Source organism: Salvelinus alpinus, chromosome 13 (assembly GCF_045679555.1).
Source record: "Salvelinus alpinus chromosome 13, SLU_Salpinus.1, whole genome shotgun sequence".
NCBI classification, from domain to species: Eukaryota; Metazoa; Chordata; class Actinopteri; order Salmoniformes; family Salmonidae; genus Salvelinus; species Salvelinus alpinus.
Genome location: NC_092098.1, coordinates 28,554,315 through 28,578,936, shown reverse-complemented (window position 1 = coordinate 28,578,936; position 24,622 = coordinate 28,554,315). Strand labels below are relative to the sequence as shown.

General features: G+C 43.3%; 1 protein-coding gene across 2 annotated transcripts in view; it reads right to left on the bottom strand.

The window, feature by feature from the left end:
* Positions 1–24,622, bottom strand: part of LOC139538055 (rho GTPase-activating protein 7-like) — a 63,805-nt gene that overhangs the window by 5,942 nt on the left and 33,241 nt on the right. The window contains exons 1-9 of one of the 2 annotated variants that reach the window (XM_071339995.1): positions 15,829–15,968; positions 9,880–9,951; positions 9,667–9,748; positions 9,445–9,508; positions 7,659–9,049; positions 7,366–7,539; positions 3,748–3,907; positions 1,086–1,284; positions 674–887 (exon numbers count right to left, since the gene is read on the bottom strand). In XM_071339995.1, the coding sequence (XP_071196096.1) occupies positions 674–887; positions 1,086–1,284; positions 3,748–3,907; positions 7,366–7,539; positions 7,659–9,049; positions 9,445–9,508; positions 9,667–9,748; positions 9,880–9,951; positions 15,829–15,841 (2,369 nt within the window). In that variant the 5' untranslated portion in view covers positions 15,842–15,968. Of the gene's footprint in view, positions 1–673; positions 888–1,085; positions 1,285–3,747; positions 3,908–7,365; positions 7,540–7,658; positions 9,050–9,444; positions 9,509–9,666; positions 9,749–9,879; positions 9,952–15,828; positions 15,969–24,622 lie in introns of those variants that run through there. The other variant, XM_071339994.1, reaches the window with a different exon arrangement.

Sequence of the window (24,622 nt, the reverse complement as noted above, 5' to 3'; positions counted from 1 at the left end):
AATATATAATATCTCCTCTATCTAAGAGAAATGATGTCCAGATGGGCGATTCATGCAGGGTTACATAAGTCTCTCTCTCTCTGCCTTTAAACTAAACCCATCCGACAGCTATTCATTACCGCACAGGGAAATAGGGGTTTGGCTACATTACTACAGTTGATGTAATCTCTGGGAACTCAAAGAACCAAACTCCACACATTAACATGAATCTGATGCTGCGTAAGAAGAAGGAAAAACAAACACAACATTTCAAACAGACAAATTAAAACCTGCAGTTGTAGCGATGAATGCAAAGCAATGTGCACCGGAGTAATCTTATGCAACAAAGTAAGAGGGAGTTCTAACTAGGAATGTGGGACCCAGACCCCCAGACCTCTGCTCGTCTAGAAGTTGCTCTTACGCACAGATCCAGGATCATCTTACACCCCAATCCTAACCTCAACCATTATGGTTGAAAACCCCATAAGTGATCTTATATCAGCATCTAGGGGTTAACTTTGTCCAGGAGGCAGTGGACTGTACTTGGCTACATTGACCAGCACCCTCCCCCAATCCTAAGCTCAACCACTATGGTTAAAATTCTCAAACTGCATAGATCAGCATCTAGAGTAAGACCCTAGAGTCTAGGGGAAACTTGACGTCATCCTCCTCCTCAGGAGACAGAGCACCGTACCTTGCTGTGTTGTCCTCTCTCTTCAGGGTGTTGAGATGGAAGAGGGAGGGGGCCAGACACACAGCGATGTTGGTGGGGGTCATCTGGTTTTCATCCACGCAGCCCACCACATCTCGGAGGAAGAGGAGGAGTGTCTGCAGGGCCTCACGATTCTCATCAGGCAGGAGGAAGATGGCTGCTTGGGCCGCACAGAACTGCTGCTCTTTGGGGAAGTCTGTGGAGGTGGGAGCAAGACATGTAAGTATGTGGATAGAATTGCTTTGTGATTCTCTCATTGTGCTTATACTATAAAAATGTCCAAAACTGGTTTCAATCTGCCTACTTAGCCAGCATTTTAACCTTTCTTGCATGTTTAGCCAATCCAGTCTTTACTGTACTGGCCCAAGCAGTGTTGTAAGTTCTATCCTCTTACATTGGTAGATATGCAGAAAGGACTTGCAGAGCTTGCTGGAGAACACAGGTTCTGGTAGGTCTCTGAAGTACTGCTTCACCATATCAGCCACGTCAAAAGCTGATTGGCCCTCGTAGGACACGGCCTCTGGGTCCGCCTCCACCATGTCGCGCAGGTACTGGATACGAGACTTCACCCCCGACTTTCGAAACAGACCCACCTGAGAGAACGAGAGGGTTAGGAGTGTGTGCGTGTGGTGTGGAATGGGGGTTTTAAAGCCGGGATGGCAGGTCAGACTCATGTAGGAGGCTATCCTAAGGCCTGTCGAACTAGGATAACTTCCATTCATCTTTGTAAGTAGGAGATCCCTCTAAAGCACCTCATAACCCACCCTCAACATGGAAGATAAATGAAAGCGGACCTCCCATTCCTCATGCTCATCTGTCTCTGTTCTCAGTATAGGACCCTCCACTGTGTTTAACCATGACTCCAATTTACAGTAGGTCAAGGTGTCAGGGGGGTGTAATTCAACCCAGGTGTTGTGTACGCCATAGTATCAGTGCATGACACTGATGTTAATAGGTTGGAGAGGAATAGCTGATGGCCCAGACCTGGGTGTCCTTCGCAATCTTAAAAGGACAGTTCACCCCATGAATCTAAGTGCCTTGTAAACTGTGGTCCATATTCCATGACATTATGTAGAGAGCCCACTGTAGATCACATGGAATCGGGACTGTAAACTTGACTTTAGACCATTTTCGAGGTATGAAAACATCTAACCAACTTTGATATTGGGTGAACTGTCCCTATAAAGCTAGAATCCTTAGCTGCTACATATATTTACAAATTAATGATATATTGATTCTTGAAGAATATAACTTATCAATGTCTCATGAGCTAAGTTCAACTGTCGTACTCCATCAGAACCCAAAATATAAGCTTGTTTTACACCAATGTTTGTAAACAATATAAATGTAAACACACAACATTGTTAAAACTATAATGTTGATATAATGGATGAATTTGAGAGTGGTTACATTTCCCTCAGCTTTTATCCAAAACGGCTATGTTATTGTTTGTTTCAATTAAGGACTCTGGCTTTAATAATGCATGAGCAGTAATGTATACAGTTGAAGTCGGAAGTTTACATACACTTAGGTTGGAGTCATTAAAACTCGTTTTTCAACCACTCCACACATTTCTTATTAACAAACTATAGTTTTGGCAAGTCGGTTAGGACATCTACTTTGTGCATGACACGTAATTTTTCCAACAATTGTTTACAGACAGATTATTTCACTTATACTTCACTATATCACAATTCCAGTGGGCCAGAAGTTTACATACACTAAGTTGACTCTGCCTTTAAACAGCTTGGAAAATTCCAGAAAATGGCTTTAGAAGCTTCTGATAGGCGAATTGACGTCATTTGAGTCAATTGGAGGTGTACCTGTGGATGTATTTCAAGGCCTACCTTCAAACTCAGTGCCTCTTTGCTTGACATCAAGGGGAAATCAAAAGAAATCATCCAGGACCTCAGAAGAAAAATTGTAGACCTCCACAAGTCTGGTTCATCCCTGGGAGCAATGTCCATATGCCTGAAGGTACCACATTCATCTGTACAAACAATAGTACGTAAGTATAAACACCATGGGACCACGCAGCCGTCATTCCGCTCAGGAAGGAGATGCGTTCTGTCTCCTGGAGATGAACGTACTTTGGTGCGAAAAGTGCAAATCAATCCCAGAACAACAGCAAAGGACCTTGTGAAGATGCTGGAGGAAACGGCTACAAAAGTATCTATATCCACAGTTAAACGAGTCCTATATCGACATAACCTGAAAGGCCGCTCAGCAAGGAAGAAGCCACTGCTCCAAAACCGCCATTAAAAAAGCCAGACTACGGTTTGCAACTGCACATTGGGACAAAGATCGTACTTTTTGGAGAAATGTTCTCTGGTCTGATGAAAGAAAAATAGAACTGTTTGGCCATAATGACTGTCGCTATCTTTGGAGGAAAAAGGGGGAGGCTTGCAAGCCGAAGAACACCATCCCAACCATGAAGCACGGGGGTGGCAGCATCATGTTGTGGGGGTGCTTTGCTGCAGGAGGGACTGGTGCACTTCACAAAATAGATGGCATCATGAGGCAGGAAAATTATGTGGATATATTGAAGCAACATCTGAAGACATCAGTCAGGAAGTTAAAGATTGGTCGCAAATGGGTCTTCCAAATGGACAATGACCCCAAGCATACCTCCAAAGTTGTGGCAAAATGGCTTAAGGACAACAAAGTCAAGGTATTGGAGTGGCCATCACAAAGCCCTGACCCCAATCCTATAGAACATTTGTGGGCAGAACTGAAAAAGCTTGTGCGAGCAAGGAGGCCTACAAACCTGACTCAGTTACATCAGCTCTGTCAGGAGGAATGGGCCAAAATTCACCCAACTTATTGTGGGAAGCTTGTGGAAGGCTACCTGAAATGTTTGACCCAAGTGAAACAAGTGAAGGCAATGCTACCAAATACTAATTGAGTGTATGTAAACTTCTGACCCACTGGGAATGTGATGAAAGAAATAAAAGCTGAAATAAATCATTCTCTCGACTATTATTCTCGCTACTATTATTCTGTAAACTCCCGACTTCAACTGTATATTGGTGGTACAGGAGGTTAGAGTCCAGTACCTGATCGAGACACTCTGTCCTCAGAAAAATGATGGCCTTGAGGATGCTGGGGGGTAGTGGTTCCCCTGTCTGCTGCACACCGTGGAGGAGGGGTACACCAAACACCCTCCTGCCCTTCAGCTCTGGGGCTTTGGTCTTCCTCGGAGGCTTGGGGAATGTCCTGAGGGGAGACACAAACAATTCAAGATGGACTTCTAGTGTTGCTTTTGAAGGTAAAAAGGTTTTTGAAATAGAAGTTATATGAAGAAAGGGCAACTTTACAGAAGTATGACTAAGTTGTTGCATTGTATTTTATTCCTTCTGGATATGTTCTACTTCAAACAACACTGCATTGTATTTTATTCCTTCTGGATATGTTCTACTTCAAACAACACTGCATTGTATTTTATTCCTTCTGGATATGTTCTACTTCAAACAACACTGCATTGTATTTTATTCCTTCTGGATATGTTCTACTTCAAACAACACTGCATTGTATTTTATTCCTTCTGGATATGTTCTACTTCAAACAACACTGCATTGTATTTTATTCCTTCTGGATATGTTCTACTTCAAACAACACTGCATTGTATTTTATTCCTTCTGGATATGTTCTACTTCAAACAACACTGCATTGTATTTTATTCCTTCTGGATATGTTCTACTTCAAACAACACTGCATTGTATTTTATTCCTTCTGGATATGTTCTACTTCAAACAACACTGCATTGTATTTTATTCCTTCTGGATATGTTCTACTTCAAACAACACTGCATTGTATTTTATTCCTTCTGGATATGTTCTACTTCAAACAACACTGCATTGTATTTTATTCCTTCTGGATATGTTCTACTTCAAACAACACTGCATTGTATTTTATTCCTTCTGGATATGTTCTACTTCAAACAACACTGCATTGTATTTTATTCCTTCTGGATATGTTCTACTTCAAACAACACTGCATTGTATTTTTGTACAATATGTAAGAACCCACTACACAAAAACTGGTTGAATCAACGTTGTTTCCATGTCATCTCAGAAACAAAATGATACGTAATGATGGTGAATCAATGTGGCAAACTGATTGTATTAGCAAAAAGTCATCAATGTAAGGGAATCTTTTTCACACAACTTTTAACCTAAATCCAATGTTTTGTAGATTTTGATTTGTTGAATTCGCCTTAGTTGACAACTCAACCAAATGTAAATCAAAAATAGACGTTGATCTCACATCTGTGTCCAGTGGGAGCCTACATAGGGATCTGACCAAGACTCACACATGCACTTAGCAGAGGGCTTTGTGTACGACTCTGACGGGATATTTCTTTTAAAGCCCAGCGAGTGTTTTCATAAGCCAGCAAGTGAGTGCCATGGTAACGGCCAGTGTAGCCAAGAAGATAACATGAAGACAATTTAAATCCTCCCTCTCAAAGTTCAGGCACCTTGAGATAGCTAGCTTCAGAGCCAATCAAATGTATGATGAGTCGACTGGAATTAGATTCACAAATGTTCATACAGCATGCTTCTCTTTGATAGTGCTCTCTCCCATTACGGACTGCATTTCCATTCTAGTCTTCAGCTGTTCAATTAAAACATATCTTCTGCGTCCACCTCATTTCATTAGCTTAATAATGGTGTTCTGCTCAGGATTTCATGTAATTGTGTGAATGAATGAGTGAGTGAGGGAGAGAGAGTTTCCTGTTTGGTCATGTGTTTGAGGAGCCCCAGCCTCTCCCTGCTAGGTAATAACCACATGTAGATATTGTTCATTAGAGACAAAGCCAAGGGGAAAGGTGTTTGGCCACAGCAAATAAGACAACAGTTATCTGGAATGAAACTTGTACAGAATACTGAAGCTCAGGATCAATGGGAAAGCGATGAGAGGCAGGAGTAGGTTATTTATTTTGTAGTTAGCTCAATGATTGTTAAAACAAATAGCCCAATTACTCTGCTCTCAAAAAGTCAATTACCCTGTCCGTTTGCCTTAAAGGGGAACTCAGCAGATGCTACATCAATTGCTACATCAAAATTAATTATATGTAGAAATTGATTCTTGAAGAATATAACTTATAAATACCTTCTTGAGCTTATTTGAACTGTCGTACCCCAACACTCCAATGTTTGTCAACAAAGTAAATGTAAACAAACACTATATAGCCTCAAAGCATGGTTATAATTTTGATATAATGAATGGCCAGTCCTTGCATCCATAGCCCTGTCTAGGAATTTGAGAGTGGTTCCATTTCTCCAGCCCCATCCCTAAGCTTTTTACCGAAACAAGGCTGGGGAGACTCTTTGTTATTGATTCTACTGCTGATTGCCGCTTTAAGCAATCACTCTTACTCCAGTTCGCTACACAAATGAATAATGTCAAACACTTTATTAATTGATCCGTGGGGGATCCAAAGTTAGGAGATCAGATTTCGAAACACGGGTGAGGAAATAGCTACAAACAATGAAAGCAAAATCTCATTCTGACAGATTAGGATGTGTTGACTTCCCATCATAGAGATAGATAGAGGACTCATCATGGATATAACCCATTTTAGTATGGACGTTGCCATTGAGGGCTTCCGCCATTTTAAAGTAGTCAACTGGGTGGGGATTCCTATGAGTTGGGAGCAATCAGCCAATGAAAAATAAGAAAATGGACCACTTTAAAATGGAGATAGCCTCAATGGCGCTGTCAGGGACGCTATAATGGGACAGATATGAAGATGTGTCCTCTATCTATCTCTATCAAATCTCATTTTATTTGTCACAACAGGTGTAGACCTTACAGTGAAATACTTACTGTAAGGTCTACAGCTGTTGTATTCGGGCGCATGTTACATCTATGGTTCCCATGCATCATTACGTGTTTCCTGTGTAACGCTATTTGAGGTCACTGCCGTTAACCACCAAGAGGAAAAGTTCCTAGCCACTATGTTTGAGTTAACATTCCACTATATCTTTCATTAATGTACTCTATAGGCCATAGGTCTTCACCCTGCACTGGAAACACTTCAACGAATTCTAGCAGATGTTGAGCACATGCCTGCCTCTTTCAAATCAATAACAAACTAAAAACGCAGGGAAACTTTGGGATGTGTAAGCACTTCACTTTTCCCAAATGTAAACCGATGTTTTGCCAGAAAGTAAAATTGTTTGGGATCCAAGCTCCCTTTAATGAAATAAGAGAGAGAGGCCTGGCCAATGCCAGAAAAGTTACCTAGACACACCCCTCTAAGAGCCAGATGGGAGTGTACACCACAGACCTTAACCAAAAAGGAATAAAGAGAAGCTGTCTATAATTTCCCCACAAATCTAAGCTGAAGGTTATACTTTGTCATTTCTTTCAGACACTGAATTTTTTTAATATTCTTTTTCGGCAGGGGGGTTTATTGCTCTTGAAGCATTCTGTGTTTTGTCTTGAGAGGCACAGCAAGGTTGCAGCTTCACATAAATAATAAATGAACCTCTGAACAAGCTGCCTCTAATCTTCCTCCTCTTCCCCTCCTCCCCCTCTTCCCCACCTCTCCCTCATTGCTCTCCTCCTCATTTTTGCCATTCATCCCCTCCCTCCTTCTTTCTCCACAGCCTTCCCCATACCATTCCATCTCTCCCTCTCCCCCTCCCTCTCCCCTTCCCATTCCTTACCAGTTCCAGCCCTGCTTGCTAGATGGGGAGTACTTGTCCATGAGAGCAGTGAGTTTAAGCAGGGAGAGTTTCTGCAGAAGGTGAAGTTGAGAAACAGACTGGGCCTCGACTCCTGAGCTGCTGGGGGTAACTGATGGAAGACTCTGCTCGCTGGACCAGTGGTGCTGGCTCCGTCTGCATACATACACAATAGACAACAGAATGGCAGCCATATTAATGTGGGCTCAGAGAGGGGGTGATAGAGTAATAAAGACTTTTTAATGAGTACTCAGACCAGCTGACATTGCTCTCACCTGATACTACATGGTGGGGACTGTGCCTCAGGATCATCTCCATCCGCAGACTCCTTCTCTAGGCTCTCCTCGTCCCCTTCACCCTCCCCCCCCATGTCTCCTGGCCCCAAATCCTCTGCCTCCTCGACCTCCAGGTGGATGTGATTGGAGGAGGACGAGGGGCAGGGCGAGGGTGTGGAGCGGTGGTTAGACTCCGATTCACCGTCCTCCAGCAGTTTGTCTGTCCAGGTGTTGACGAGCTGCTGCAGGCCGATGATACGCTCCATCACGCTGTCCAGCGCGGAGAAGACATCATCGTTTTCACTGATCTCCCCCGTCTCCGCCTCCCTGTGATGCTCCACCTCCTGGCCAATCACCTGGCCTATCGGTACGTTGTCATAGATACTGGCCCGGTGGTCCAATGAGGCTAGGGAGATGCAGCAGGTGGAATCCTTGTCCTTGGCCGCTGCACATCCCCTGCTCCGTCTCCCGCGGTACCCGTGGAAACTCCCAGTCCTCCAGTTGATGGAGGTGTTGTCTATGGGCAACAGGAAGTTGTTGTGGGTGAGGGCTGTGGGAAATGTGCCTGGCTTGTGCCCCTGGGGGATCTGGAAGACCAGGCTCTCATGGTTATTTCTGTCGTTCTTGTAGTCCTGGTGCTCTCGGACCGGGTTTCTGTGGAGTCCCCCCTGATGCTGTTCTCGGACCCGGCAGTTGCTGCGTACTCTGGTGATGGGGCTGGGGGTGCTGACAGTACTGCTGCTCTCTGAAGGGCTGGGGCTGCTGCTGCCCGAGTGGGGGGAGGAAGGTGAGGAGGAGGCCTGGCTGCCTGGACGGTCCCTATCCCTGTGCTGCAGGGTGGAGATGTCCAGACACTGAAGCCGTCTCAGCCTGTGCTCAACATCCAGACTATCCTGGAGCATGGGGCCAGAGATGACCAGCCTGGCCCTGCTGAGGCCACTGTGGGCGGGGGAGTGGAGGTTGGACGTGCCCCTCAGACGCAGTTTTTCCATCTTCCTCAGCAGACTGGGGCCCTTCTTCCTGGGGGGCTTGTCAAGGAAGCGCTCCTCAGCGCTGCTAAAACTGGGCGTCTCACCCCCTGGGGAGGGGGGCCCACTAAATGAAGTGTCTAGGGATGGGATCCTGTTGATGGAGCAGCGAGAAGAGCTCCCGCTGGTCTCCTGGTCGTCAATGGCGGTCTTGGGGCTCTCACAGCCCTCGCTCTCTGTGCTGCTGGTGCTATGAAGGGAGTAGACCTCGTGGCGGTCGTTGGCGTCACACAGGGACATGCCCTGGCTGTCCGGTGAATGTAGGAAGCCCATTCCCTCCAGGCGACGCCAGCGCCTTGTCCGCCTCTCATAGGCCCATTTTGTGCTGATGGCACAGGGCTCCTCGTCCTCTGACCCCTCCCCCTGAGAATCACAAGCAGACAATCAAGATGCTGTATAAGAAGCCATGTAGCAACAAAAAAACAAGGCCATCTATTTCTGGACATCGTGTAACTCTTTGGAGACGTCTTTCACAAAGACAACTACATTCTGAGATAACTAGACTGAGAAAATTATTATGCAACATTATTAATTCTAGATGAGTTTTTGCCCTAATTCTTTTCGCTTTCGCCTCACTTTCTCAAACAGAGACTAATGAAGTTAGCTCCACCAACCCTCAAAACTCCTCTATCTATCCAGCCATCAATATCAGTGGAAATCAAAGCGATAAATGCTAACGAGGAGCTTTTCCTCTGGTTCCTCCGGTGGCTCTGACAGAGTTGCCATGTTGGTGTTCCATGGCGTTCACTCTCACTCACCCGTCTTTTTGATCTGCCCAGCTCCAGCCTCAGCTCCACACATTTGTTTAAAGTGCTTAATCTCCTGGAAGCAGAGAAGCATGGCGGTTAAACAAACACAGCAGCATGGGACCCACTCCCAACACAGACTCTCTCTCTCTCTTTCTATTTTTCTCTCACACACTCTCTCTCTATGAGGAGGTGCTGGTGAGGAGAGAGTGGATGGAAAGTCTAGCTTCTCACCTGCAGAGGGAATCTAGCGCGTCCTTATCCAGGAAACCATGATCACTCTTTACCCAGTCTATAGCAATGGGGAACCTGCAATCTGAAAGGCAAACAAGGCAAATGAATGTGTGATATGACACTGTTTGCTATGGATGAGCAAACATGTGGATGTGGTTTGTACTGTAATAGATTGTGCTTGATGGCTTGAGAGAATTCATATTTAGTATTTACCTTTGTATAATTGCACGTACTGGGGGAAGCCGGCCGCTCTCAGCCAATCGCAAGCCTCATTTGCTTCGATCTCTGCAAACAAAAACAATATTCAAATTCAATTAAAGTTATTAGTCTCCCAAGTGGCGCAGCGGTCTAAGGCACTGATCAGTGCTAGAGGCGTCACTACAGATCCAGGTTCGATCCCGGGCTGTGTTGCAGTGTCGATGGCGAACAATTGGCCCAGCGTCGTCAGGGTTAGGGGAGGGTTTGGCCGGCTAGGATGTCCTTGTCCCATCGCGCTCTAGTGACTCCTTATGGCGGCTGGGTGCATGCACGCTGGCTTCGGTCGCCAGCTGTACGCTGTTTCCTCCGACAAATTGGTGCGGCTGGCTTCCGGGTTAAGCGAGCAGTGTGTCAAGAAGCAGTGCTGCTTGGCACAGTCGTGTTTTGGAAGACGCATGGCTCTCGACCTTCGCCTCTCCCGATTCCGCACAGGAGTTGCAGCGATGGGACCAGACTGTAACTACCAATTGGATATCACGAACATTGGGGAGAAAAAGGGGTACAAAAAAATATATAGTCATTTCTGGTCGGTCCATTTTAATAAGAGGGCAAATATATTAAGCAAGCTGTTTTGCACTTTACTTACATTCGCAAAAATATTGCGGACAAAAATAGAAGCAACACTCATGTTGCTCTCTCATCTCTGAGAGGGTATTCATTAAAGCTGGAATCCTTAATAGTGAAACTGCCATATCCGTTTGAGATATTACAACAACAAAGAAGTTACTGCAAGCAACAAATACTGTTTTCCTTCTGACATAATTGCACGCACAATTTTTTCCCTTGATGCGCAGAGCTCCCCCAAAGCTCCCCACCTCTGCTTGTCAAAAAAACAAAACAATAACAACGGCCGTGGAGCGGACAGTGGTGCAGTTTTGCCCTACTGCGGATTCCATATTTAAGTGGCTTTTTGGGAGAGGCCAGCCTAATTGCTCCTAATTGGCTAACGGTGGTGTATGCGTGTCAGACACAGAAATGGCAGGTAAGCATTCGTCAGAAGTGACTTAAGTACCTTCTGCCCCACACAGCCTTTCATGCCCCCCTGTTCAGGTTCCACCCATCTGCTAACTCCCACCATTAACACATCATCTGCTAACCCAGCATCTGCTAACTCCCACCAGTAACACATCATCTGCTAACACAGCATCTGCTAACTCCCACCATTAACACATCATCTGCTAACACAGCATCTGCTAACTCCCACCATTAACACAGCATCTGCTAACTCCCACCATTAACACAGCACCTGCTAACTCCTACCGTTAACACAGCACCTGCTAACTCCCACCATTAACACAGCATCTGCTAACACAGCATCAGCTAACTCCCACCATTAACACAGCATTGTCAGCGACAGATGAAGGAACGAAGCACACTCTTTCTTTGAACTCGCTGGTATTCCATGAAACCCAGAGAGCGAATGAGAAAATTAAAGAGAACAAGAGAGAACGATAAAGAGCGTGATAAAACGAAAAGAAAGAACAAGAGAGAGTTCTTGGAATAAGGTGTCTTTTTCCCAGGCCGTGGGGGTCAGGGGAAGACAGCTGGAGGTTGAGCTACACAGAGCAGATGGCTGAGATATGTAAACAGGGGGAAAATGAACTGCGAACATCAGTCATCACAAGACCCCTCTGACGCAGGGAATAAGAACTCTACTGGTCGGACCAGGGTTCATCATATCAACAGCTAGGACAGATCACTAACTGTTAGTGTTAGAGGATGATGACTTCTGTTCCTGTCTCAGTGTGGTGTTGGAAGGGGATGAGGTGGGGTGACTTTTGCGAGGGGATCAGCTGTACCTGCTGAAGTATCACATAGTTTCAAATAACTGACTGAGGCTCTAAATCCAGGGGTATCTGAATGTGCCTGTCAGGCAGGTCAAATTAAGCCTATGGTGGGATATGTTGTTACCTCCCTATTCATAACATCCTGCACTGAAATGTAACTATACTGTTAGCTACCCAAACAAGCGGTCAGAATGACATCACAGGGCTGAAAAAGGCCTAAGACAGTTGGCCAAAAAGTTAAATTATGGCCAAAAAGAGTGTTTTGGCGTACGGGATTTTACCAGGGAATTCATGCACTCATCACCGTTCCACCACTGTATGCGCTGTGCATGACTGTTATACAATCATGGTTATATCAGACTTCCAATTTTAATAAGGCCAAGCAGACAAATACCTCAGGCCGCGTTGGAGGAAGTTGTGCTTTTGGGCTCTGGGTTCTGATAAGAGATGTATGCTCTCAATTAGACCACTCCCTCCCTCGCAGTGCCAGTAAGTCGGAGGAACATGTTTCAGGGTTCTGAGAGGACCGGGATAATGGTGCTACGTTCTCTGCAGGTGTGTGTGTGTGTGTGTGTGTGTGTGTGTGTGTGTGTGTGTGTGTGTGTGTGTGTGTGTGTGTGTGTGTGTGTGTGTGTGTGTGTGTGTGTGTGTGTGTGTGTGTGTGTGTGTGTGTGTGTGTGTGTGTGTGTGTGTGTGCGAGCGCAAGTGCGACGTGTGTGTGATGTGTGCAGGTAGCAACGGCAGCAGTATAGTGATTAAGGGGTCTTCACCTCAGGCCAGCCTTGACTCAGCCTTCTAGCTGCCTCCCAGAGTGGCATCCCAGCACACACCCAACACACACTACACACAGTCACTCAATGCCTGGAGTCACCTTATAAAGTGCTACTACTGTGTGGCCCTCCAGGCCTAGAGGCCTAGCTGTCCTTCTCCAGAATCCCAACGCCTATATGAATTGATAGACACAAGAAAAGCATCTCGAAGCCGTTGTGTGGTATGAGAACATCTCTCTGCTCTGACAGCTTACATGGTTCTGATCTTCAATGTCCCTCCAGAGATCGTAGACTTAGATTCGACAGTCTCAGTGGAATGCAAATACAGCAGTCCTCTGCTTTTAACTGGGATGGCAAGTGTCAAGTGAGGCGTAAAAGTGTTTTGAAAACCTCAAATGTCTATGAACTTGAGTTGAGAACTGTATCTTTGAGTGCTAGGGATGTGGCCTGGTTAGATTTTTAACCATGTCAGAGATGAATGTACAGTATGGATATGTTCTGATATATGACCAACATTTGACCTTTGAATGTAAACCGGAAGCTTGTTTGCTGAAGACCCCATAAGTCATGGAACAGATAGAAAATAACAAAACAAAACAGAATGGACAGACGCTGGCTATTTTACGTAAATTCTCAGAACCTTTGTCGTTAGTTCTAACCAGCAACGTAAATTCTCTTTTTAATTCTCCTTTGTTGTTATGACGCAACCAGCAGTCTGGTCTCAGAGAAAGTAGTATAATAATGTAAGCCCTCCAGGATGTTTGATAGGTTACGTCTTCCAATTCGTATGATATTGTACAACTGGGTAAGATGTATGATACTATACGTCCTCTAATTCGTGTGATATTGTACAACCCACTCTGTAAATTTGATGCACTTTTAGAGTATATTATTCCAAACAATGTCTTAAAATGAACAAAATCAAAAAGGGTATACATATGAATATTTTTAGGGTTTCATAAATTAATGTAAAAATGTGTATTTCAGAATCCAGACATACTCCATATGTTAGAGCACACTATAAGGAGTATAATGACATCAAGATGCTGTCTGTATCATGTACGGTTCACAGATCATAGAGTCTTACAGGAGACATGTATAGGTCTAAAAAGGGCCTACAATTGCCACTTTCATTATGACTTTCTCAAAAATGGTTTGTGATATAAATGTAAAAGCATGTCAAACATCCTTCCTCCCAATGAAGTTTCTATATGAGAATTGTAGGAACAATCTGAGATACCAAAAATAATTTCTGCTTTTGCTGGCGTGGAATCGCCCATAGATGCTCGATGAATCACAAATTCACTTAGCAGTTATATCCAACCGTTGATCATTCCCATCATGTTTGGGTCCAGTTAGCTCTCCCATGTACTGTATGACACAAACTGAGTGTATGACACAAAATCTGAGTTCATATGGAAAAAGTAACAATGACTTTAATATAAAAAATGGCTAGTGATTGTCACACAATAACTAATCCCACTTAACATTTTGAGTGAGCAAAACATCTAGAGTGTCAAGTTAGTCACACAGCTCCACAGTGCTGCCTAATCATTCCATCCACACCAGCCCTGGCTAGGCTTAGCTCGTTGCATTACTCCCCTGCCAAAGTTGGTATAATTGTTCCTGCGCTCGCCTGTGCTCTGTTGCTTCTGGTTGCTAACAACAGTCCATGTGATCCACTCATGCCAATGGAAAGAGAGTCAGAGGGATTTTCACTGCTAAAGAACTGTAACTACTCAGAATACAGAAAATATAATTAGTGGAAAAAAGTATTCTAAGAAATACTAGACACAAATGAACAGGTAAATCTCAACGGAACCTTTCCAGAGGACCATCTGCAAATGAGCCAAACTTATGTCTGAGTCTGCCTTCCATCACTATGAATCATGTTGACTGGGTGGAAATACTTGGCTTCTAATCGTCAAGTAGAACTATGCAAATGACAAGAAGACAAATCTTAAATGGTGAAATACAACAGTTAGTTGATTTAGAGACCAAATACTCTAATCCATTGTAATGACTGAATGTCTGGTTCCTCTGAAAAGCTAACACCATGGGAAAAAAACAGAGGTGCTAAGCCTTTTATCTCTGATTTCAAACTAGCTGGTTTTCTATCATATCTCCTAGTTCATCAAATGTATTAACTACAAATTGTACGCAGATAATGTGATATAACCAAAGATTTGTTGGTGTCCATTACTGGGCGTTACAGGGAAGCCACATACTAACCGCCGCCGTAGATTTTTTAACTAACCTGTTCTTGGTAATACTTTCTTCATTCTCGATTCTGTGAAAAAGTATCTTAGAAATGTCATTTTTCAGTTGCAGGTGGGTCTATAATAACCATTGAAAATTCAGGAAGATATTAAATTCCTGTTTTGGTAACACTGTGTGATGCTCTGTCATCTACTTCTACAGATGGCCATGGCCGCGTCGCATAGAAACGACTAGTTCCTGCTAAAATGCTGGGAAATGCTAGATGTGCGGTAGCTAAGAGGGCGAGGAACCTCCTGGGGCGGTACAAAACATGGATTTAATATCTTTCTGAATTTTCGCTGGTGTTTGTAGAACCACCTGCAACTGACATTACTATAATACGAAGAAAGTATTGCCAAGAACAGGTTAGATGAATAATCTATGGCGGCGGTGTGTGTGGTGCTTTCCTGTAACGCCCAGTAACGGACACCAACAAATCTTTGGTTATATCACATTATCTGGCGTACAATCTGTATCTACTAATTTTGCAGCCTGAACCATTTAGACCTTAGTGCTAGGAATATGTATGCAGCAGGCAACAAATCCATTATATTTCATACTCTAACATTATAACTGACATTAATTTAAACAATTTATAGGCACCTGCATGAAGAATACAATAAAACACTCTCCCACGTAACATTCAAACCTTCAGGATAGAAATAAAATATTACATTTGTACTCTGTAGGTCTACATTCTTAAGATGTCATTTGAATATTTTATGTTGACCTTCTTTATAGTATACATTTTCTTAATTTTAGAGTAAACAGAAACATACGTTTTGAATCTATGCCAAAACAGTCAACATTTTTCATTTAAATAAGTATATTTCAAAAGCCTGTTGCAAAACTATATAGGCTTCCATATGTATTAGACAAGAGACGGATGCTCATGTGGTGGTCCGTTACGCCTCATATCATCTAACTCCTCACCTCATCTTGAGCATCAGCCTCATGAACCTCACAGCTGACATCCTATCAGGCTAGTGGCTCTCTGAATATGTTAATACATCTACATTGATATTTGTCACTGTCCTAGAATTTGTTATGCTATTACTGAAGTAAACACAATAAAAGTTGTTACTTACTTGTAATCAACATGGTGCTGTAATGTTGTATTTAACTCTTTTAAAGAATGAGGAAACTACTCACTCAAAAAATAAATACAAAATATACAAATCAAATCTTAAACCAATATTGAAGATAAGTCCAGTTCTCTTGGTCATTTAGGGCATCATAGTGAAATCAGTAAAGCGTTTCAACTTTCCAGCCGCCTTTTCCCTCCCCTGCCTGGACCATACCAACTCCACTTAACGCTCACCCGAGGGGGAAGGTTTCAAAATTATATCATGGATGACCAAGGCTGTTGACTTTGAAAGCATGCCATGGTATTCATAATTTATTTAACACACTGTGACAACTAGTAGAAATGTAACATCTGATATAAAATATTCATTTTAAATTAGCTAAAGTATCCCCTCCCCCTTAAGAGAGTGTGGTTGATCCCATGACGTTGCCCTGTAGGTACTAGGCTAGAGTGACCCTGGTTTTAATCTCTATGGAGTGACCAGACAGAGATTTCCAAACCTACGACTCCGGTCATGAGGGGATATTTTCCCTGTATAGTCAGATTTGATAGTTAAAATTAGATGTAGCAGACATTAATCAGCCCATCAAGGTAAACAATGAAAAACTCTAAGACAGTTAGGCCTCAACCAAGAACATGGTGAATTTCCCTCCCCGCAGGCTACATATGAGCATGTATTTTTATGTAATACTGAACAATGTGTGCTTTATGCTATTCCCTCCAATATCCAGATGCCGCATTTCCTACACATTAATGTCCTCACTTTCCTTGACAAAATTATTAATATTGATACTGTATTTTCTGATCCTACTACAAAAACAATCAACCCATTTTTGTCATTAGAGCTCACTCAGGCACACATTCAGACATTTTACAATAAATGTACCTTGAAAGTCTAATTATTCCCTTATGGTACCTATCTCTAAAACACCAACAAACACCATGTGGTCCGACCCTCTCCTGAAGCCCCTATCACATCATCTTGTAAAAGGCGGCCATTGTTTCAAAGCAGCAATGGAACAATGAGAACTCTAATGATGACCCTTAAAGCACCATGGAGGATGACAGAAACCTGCGGTGCTAATAGTACTCCACTCCAAGGCTTCATCAGGATTCATTCCTAGGTAAGTCATTAGTAGTAATAGGTTCCATTTACAGTGTAGGTGTTTGATTAGGATCTTTTCAATGTGAAAACCCTTGGAGAGGTCCACCGCTTCGCTGCATTAATTCACAGTTGAACGAAAGATGGAAAGAAATGTAAACAGCTAATGACTTTCACACAAGAGCGAAGATACAGGACTCATGGTCCCCTTAGCAACCTTCCTGGAGCGCTTAGCTTTATAATAAAACCTGGGTCCTGAGGGTACTGCAGCACCCCCTGTAAAATCGGACTTAATAAAAAATGATTCACAAAGGTAGTGCACTGGGCCTTTACAAGTCCTGCATTAGTGGACCGATATAGCCTTCGGCAAACCCCCCACCCCCAACTATCTTAAAGCGGCTATGTGTCATAGTCTATCACAACGCAGACTTAAGTTTAGTTTTAGTTTTAAAGGGTAACACTTTACTTGACACCCAGCTTACTAAGACGTTATGACACGGTTATAACCATGTCATATGTCATAACAGCTGACATAATATGTCAACCTGTTATAAAATGGTCATAACACTGTCATAACACATATTTACACCTGTTGTGATATATAGTGTTATTTTAGGGCTGGTTATGATGCCTACATAAGAGTGTCAAAACCAACAAAACCTACCACAGGAGGCAAAACATTCCATTACACCATAGCCTACCTGTCAACAGTATGTTTACGTTATATAACCTTTTTATATAACATTGACCATATGAAATGATCACTGTAATTGCACACACATTGATGTCAGACATGTACCTACCCCAGTGATCTGTTGCTGTTGACTGGGATAAAGGCAAGAGCAGTTTTCAGGAGCAGAACAAGACACCCTCTTTTGACTGATGACTGACATTAGGCCATGTACGTGATAGGTCTATCTGGCTTATATGATTATGATGGTCATAATGCTTCTTGACAATGTCATAAAGTCTATTTTCTTAGTCCAAGTAAAGTGACACAGGATGGTCATAATGACAGTGTCATAAAGTATATTTTCTACAAGTTATTTAAAATATGATGAAAAATTACATTAAAAAACAAAGGATTTAAGAGACAAACTTTCAAATGAAACTAAACTTCTTGGCAGGGAAAAATATTTGAATAAATGTGGCGTTTGACACGCTTATGTAGTTGTCATAACCAGCCATAAAATAACACAATATATGTCACAACAGGTGTAAATATGTGTCATGACAGTGTTATGATCATATTATGACCAGGTTATGACAAGTTACATCAGCTAAAGTGTTATGACACTGGGTGTCAAGTGAAGTGTTACCTAATAAAGTAATAGCATGGAAGTACCATTCATAATACATGATTGGGGTATACACTGCAGCCCTTCTCCCATCACACAATCTGTTTTAATTCTATACCTAATACACTATATTAAACATATTTGCTGCTCTTGAATAGTTTGAGTTCTGTGGATGTTTTGAAGCTTGCTGTTATGTAAGAGATATTATGACATCTGGGCTTTCTTCCTGATGACCACAACTCCTACATACTGAAGTGATAGGGATTAACAAGGATGAAAGGATTGCTGCTGCTGATATTAAAATCTCTCTCTCTCCCATCAAATCAAACATAACCATGACGACAGTCTGATCTTACTGAAGTCAAGTAGCACCTTGACAACGCAGATCTTTTTCTAAATACACTATGTACAGTCAGCTTGCCTTACAATAAATGCACATCACAGAGAAATTGGCATATTGAGACATGGAACCAGTCTGCAACTAAAGAAACCACACTGAATACTACTACAAAGAAGATCATTCCACATCTTCTCACTTTACGATATGAGCTTGGACAGGTTGGGTGAAAATGACCAGGCTACAACCATTATGGGTCTATACTGTATATCAAAGACACACATCCAGAGGTCCAATAGCATCTTTCTCCAAGCCATCATTCCTAGAAATGACATTAGAATCTTTGGGTTGATGAAATGATGTTACTCCAACAGCTGTGGCAGACCGGCCAGCAGCCAAACCGCTCTGTTCTGTTGTCTGGTTTTTATTACAGCTCTGAAGTATTTACAATGACTGTGATTATGGCTAATAGCTCAGCCTCTGTATTGGAAACTGTTAGATCCATCCATGAGACTGCTCTAAAGCAACACTAGTGACATGTAGGTAGGTTTAATACAAAGCGGCATACAGTATGTCCTAGTGTCCTCTGTGAGAAGGACAAAAGGACGTGTGTGTGTGTGGTTACTGCATGTGAAAGTTAGAGGACAAGTTACCCTGTCCTCTTTTGTGTGCCTGGCCATAAAACTGAGAGGCTCAGTAGGCCTGACGTCTGCGTTTGGCAGCTGCTGAACTGTTTACCCCTGGTCACTGTTTTCTAAGATTACACAAGAACACACTTCCTTTTCCCAAGCAAGTTGAGGAGGGCGTCAGAATAGGAAGAATTCAGCCCCGCTCCCAGGGGAGTGTGTGTGTGTGTGTGGTTATGAGAGTGTTTACTCTCATGAGCTTTGTTTTTTATTTGTGTTTACTGTGTGCACTTTTGATTGATGTGTTTTGATTTGTGTGTGTGTGTGAGTCTGCGTGTGTGTATTTCTGTCTGTAATCTGTGTTGAGCCTCTGATCTTAAGGCTGGTATTTCCGATGCTGCAGGAAGCGCTCTCTCTGTCTGTAGAACTGTGTCCCCTTCCACTCACCACCCTCTTCACTGACTGTACTGCAGCTCCAGTGGTGCCCAGGTCCCTATTTCTCCATCTAGCCTCTGTGTACAAATCAACTTATCCTGAACACACTGGGCGCCTCTTTACTGGAACCAGCAAGCACGGAGCACACTCACTGACAACCCCCTCCTTTCTAAAAATAACTTCTAACTTTAGCAGAAATATTTTATCAAAAGCTTTGATAATAATAATAAAAATACAATATTTTTGCCTCTTTGTATACCCTTCAGGGACAGGGGTGGCGGTGTGGAATGAAGCCTGTGAAAAGAATTATAGCATTTGACATGGAAACTGGAAACTGCATAGATGACCTCCATAAAGGTAATACCAAACTCATGAAAGGCCCTGGTCTACCCTGCATTGCCCTGCCATGGTCTGAATGTTATTGTATAATAGTGGTGAGTTTTCAGGGCCTGTTTGTCTCTAACTGTACTAAATATAATTGCCATAGAGCTCAGAGCTTTGGCTACAGTAGGCCAGACTCTGTCACAGGCTAAGCAACAGGGCCAGCCCCCGAAATGAGCCTCCGACGAGCTACAGAATCAATTAAGTGGGGACATAATTAGAGCTGTGCTTTATTAGTACTTAGGGATGATCTGCAGCGCAGAGTAATGGAGCATCCATGTACAGTTCATTTGGAAGGAATCTTTATCAGGACACTGTAGAGCCTATGGCTGCTATGTTGTCTGACTACAGATCTGTGTTTGCATAACTCGGCCATTGAACATAATTAAATGGAACAGTTCAGCGAACACGGTTGAGTTGGTCTATGTCTATCTATTTAATATTTTTATATCCGTCAAATGTTTATATTAGATGATGTTGATCTTGACTATTGGATTTGGTGGTGTCTTATACAAATATGTTCAAATTGTATTGTTTTATTTAGAGTTATATTCTGGTCCTGTTCTGAGGAGATCTGTACAGTAATATTTAAAACAGAGGACGTGTCAGAAAGATTTTCATGTAATAGAAAACCCAACGTTGTTTATTTAAGTTGATAATTGCCCTGAGGGCAGGAATCTCCCCCCCCAATCTCCTCCATCTTAAACACAGGCTGAAACAAATGGGGGAATAAGGTACATTCCATGGTTGGGTAAAAAATTATCAACAGACTAGCAATGTACCCCACTTAACTTTGATGTTAAGGTATTCACACGCGTGTGTGTTTAGCATGTGTACTTGTTTAGGTAACCTATATGAAGTGTGCACTTGTTACATGACGTGTGTAAATGTTAACATACATTATGAAGTGTGTACAGTACTTGTTGATGCAGTGGAAAGCCAGGGCGTCATGCAGGCTAAAGGTCACAACAGTCCCTAGTGAGGTTCTTAGTGTTCCGGAGCCTTCCCATCAGAATATCCCAGTCCCACGCCATCCCACATTCTGTCTCCGAGCCACCGACCTAAAATAGCATCTCTGATCCGTCCAGCTTGTTGTCCATCCATCCAGGAAATGTCCAAGCTGTGATGTACATTGGCCTGTTCTCTCTGATCCCATTGCCTTCCTCTGTGTTTCACATGGGTTTAGCTAAAGCCATCACATGGAATTACGCTCTATTGACATGGGCTTTAGTGTCTAAATCCAGAGCTCTGACATTTATTCAAATGGAGTTTGTCTATATCCACTGACTGTACCACGAAACTAGATATTCAAGCAGCTGCTTGTTGTTGCTGATGACTCCAATTTGAACCCTAACTTCGGTTTGAACCCTAAAACAGTAAAGTAGGCTATATACAGTAAAGTAGGCTATATACAGTAAAGTAGGCTATATACAGTAAAGCATGTGCTAAAGTATGTCAACAAATAAAAAGGTAGTATTGCTTTACCTAGGTAAAGGAGCAAAGGAATGCTGGATTAAAATTTAATTTTGACACAATTCTTTGAGTCTATGACGTTGAATGTCCAATAGAAATCAGTCTCAAAGTGCTTTCTTAATTACAGCTGGAGAAGCCCATTCAATCATGCAGGTGTGGAGATTGTTACGCCCGCCAATGTCAGTGCTCATCTGCTTTGCTTGGTTAAAGAAAGACGTCTCCAAGATGTCTGGCAGAGGCAAAGAGATTACCCATTCAACTCAGAGACAGGAGGGAGCCTGTCCGATTTAGGCAATACCTGGACTGAATACGTGTGTGTGTGTGTGTGTGTGTGTGTGTGTGTGTGTGTTTGACTGTACACAATAAGAAGAAAGGAGTGTTTGCCTCTCCTCTTCCCCATGCGATGTCAGCTGTTCTGCACACACAGCTATGAGCCAGAGCATATTGTTTAATTATCCCCCTAGCCCACTACATAAGGGATAGATGGGTCTACACATTTGCAACCACATGTGTACACCTGCAGAAGAAATAGGACACACACACACACACACACACACACACACACACACACACACACACACACACACACACACACACACACACACACACACACACACACACACACACACACACACACACACACACACACACACACACACACACACACACACACACAGATACAACAATGCTTAACATACTCAAATGCACATAAGCGTGAGACAGGTGTGTGTGTGTGCGTGCGTGTGTGCGTGCAGTATGAGATGAGTGAAATAATGCTTGTAATAGGGGGAGTGAAATAACGATAATGACATAAGAGGGAGAGTAAACTGGGTAGTGTTATGTCTGGAAGTCCCACAGTGAGTTGCTCCACAGGAATGCAGGGAAACAGACCAGTCTTCAAAGTCCTGCCATCAGCCACAACAGCACCCAAAACTCCCCAAGACACATAAGAAATGGTTAGATGAGCGCATGCACTGTCTCACCTCGGGGGCTTTCCTGTGTTTCAACAACATGGGCTCTTAAACTATCTGGTACCAGTTACAGGCACTCTGCTCTAATGGTAACATTCATTGGCTCATAGTCTTAGAGCCAGGTGACTGGATAGGCCAGTCCAGTAAATGACATGTCCTGCCAGAGGAAGTGGAGAGAGAGAGAGAGAAGGAAAAAAAGAAAAGAGAGAGAGAGGGAAGTGAAAGAGCGAGATTGTGTGAAGGAGCGCAAGAGAGAGACTTAGTGAGAGAGGTACAGAGCAAGGAGAGAGATGGAGGGAGGAAGAGTCAACCCACTAATTGTCCTTGTAAGCGACCTTCACCGCATCTGATCCCTCTCCCCTCAAATGAAGCAGGTCCCATTCTAATTAGCGACTCTCTCTCTCACTTAGCGCCACACTAACTCAACACCCTAACACAACGTCCATGACAGGACCCACACTGCTCCCCTCCATCCCCTTATGGGCCTAATAAACCTTTGATGGCAACGATGACTGATATTCCCCACCCAAAATTACAGTGCTTAGTTATTGGTGATTCATAATCCAGTTTTGAAGTGTTAATGGGGAGCCCTATTTAAGATGCCAGCGTTTAATATACACTTCCTCCAGTTACTGTACATTAAATCTTCAACACCTTTTTTCAGAGCTATTACAATTGGCTGGTTTCCCAGGACAGGAGAGGAGCTTTTGGGTCTTAATGCTCTGATGTGACCTCTCTCTCTCTCTCTCGCTGTGCATGCTGGGAGTTTTTTGGAGTTTGAGTGTTTGGTGTGGAGGGCTCTGTCCTAACATTTTTCTTAAATGTTTTATTTCTATGGTGGAGGGTTAATGTTTGTTTTAGCGGTACCCACAGTTTTTTTTTCAAAGTTAGGGTGGAAGAGGACAGAGTTTTAGTTTCCTGGGGTTTGAACGGGGTGGTGTATGCAATGGCTTCGCAGCCTAGTACGGAGGAGACGCTGTCGTTACGGAATGGATTCAGGTGTGTTCTTTCAGGTGTGTTCTTTCAGGTGTGTTCTTTCAGGTGTGTTCTTTCAGGTGTGTTCTTTCAGGTGTGTTCTTTCAGGTGTGTTCTTTCAGGTTTGTTCTTTCAGGTGTGTTCTTTCAGGTTTGTTCCTGAGAATAGAATTAAGGTGGAGGAGATTCTGCTCATGGTCGGTGAACAGGTAGGAGCTGAATTTATACATTCCGCTTCCAGAATTAACAAAGCTGTGGTTGTGTTCATGAAAAGAGCAAATTTGGTGGGTAGGCTCATTGCTAGTGGAATATTTGTAAGAGGTGTGTTGGGGCCAATTTCTCCTCTTTCTACCCCTTCAACCAGGGTGGTAGCAAATGTACCTCTGTTTATTACGAATGATCAAATCAGGTTTTGGTAAGTTTGGTTTCGTGTACTGTTGGCAGGTTTTCAGGCAGATGCCGTCAGGCATGTTGTTTTGTTCCGGATGCAAGTGTTCATGTTTCTGAGTAACAATGAGCAACAGTTAAATGTGCATTTTAAAGTTAGGCATGGGGAGGGGCTCTGCGCAGGGTTTGCCAGCACAGATAGTCTACGGTGCTTTGAGTGTGGGGATTTGGGGCATAAGAGCTTTGCGTGCCCACATAAAGGCTGTAGTTAAGGTGAGGGTACAAGTGACTGTGGGGGAAATCGAGGTCAAAGTGCAGGGGGCCATGAGACGCAGGCAGCAGAGGCTCGGCCTAGTCATGCTACAGATGGTGTAGATGAGGCTGGGTCTAGTCATGCTACGGATGGTGGTGTAGATGAGGCTGGGCTTAGTCAGGTTATACTAGTGGATGAGGAGAGTATAGTGGGGAAGGGTAAGCGGCTAGCGGGGGTGGAGGACGTTGTCATGCGGAAGAGGAAAAAGGGGGAGAAGAAAGGAGGGGAGAGGCTGGTTTGGTCAAAGGCACTACGGAATCTTTGCCTGGTGCTCTGACTAGATAGAAAGGGCAGTTGGTCAGGATGGGAGATGGAGATGAGGGAGGCATGGTGTCATCTCACCCAGGAAACGGTTTAGGTTGAGGAAGTGGGTCACAACAATGCGTAAAGGTCTACCTTCAGACACCGTTTAGATGAATAATTTCTTTCTGGCACTGGGGCTTTTTGAGCTTTGCTTTTGGTCTTTTTCTTTGCTGGCTTTTCTCCCACTTTGGGTAG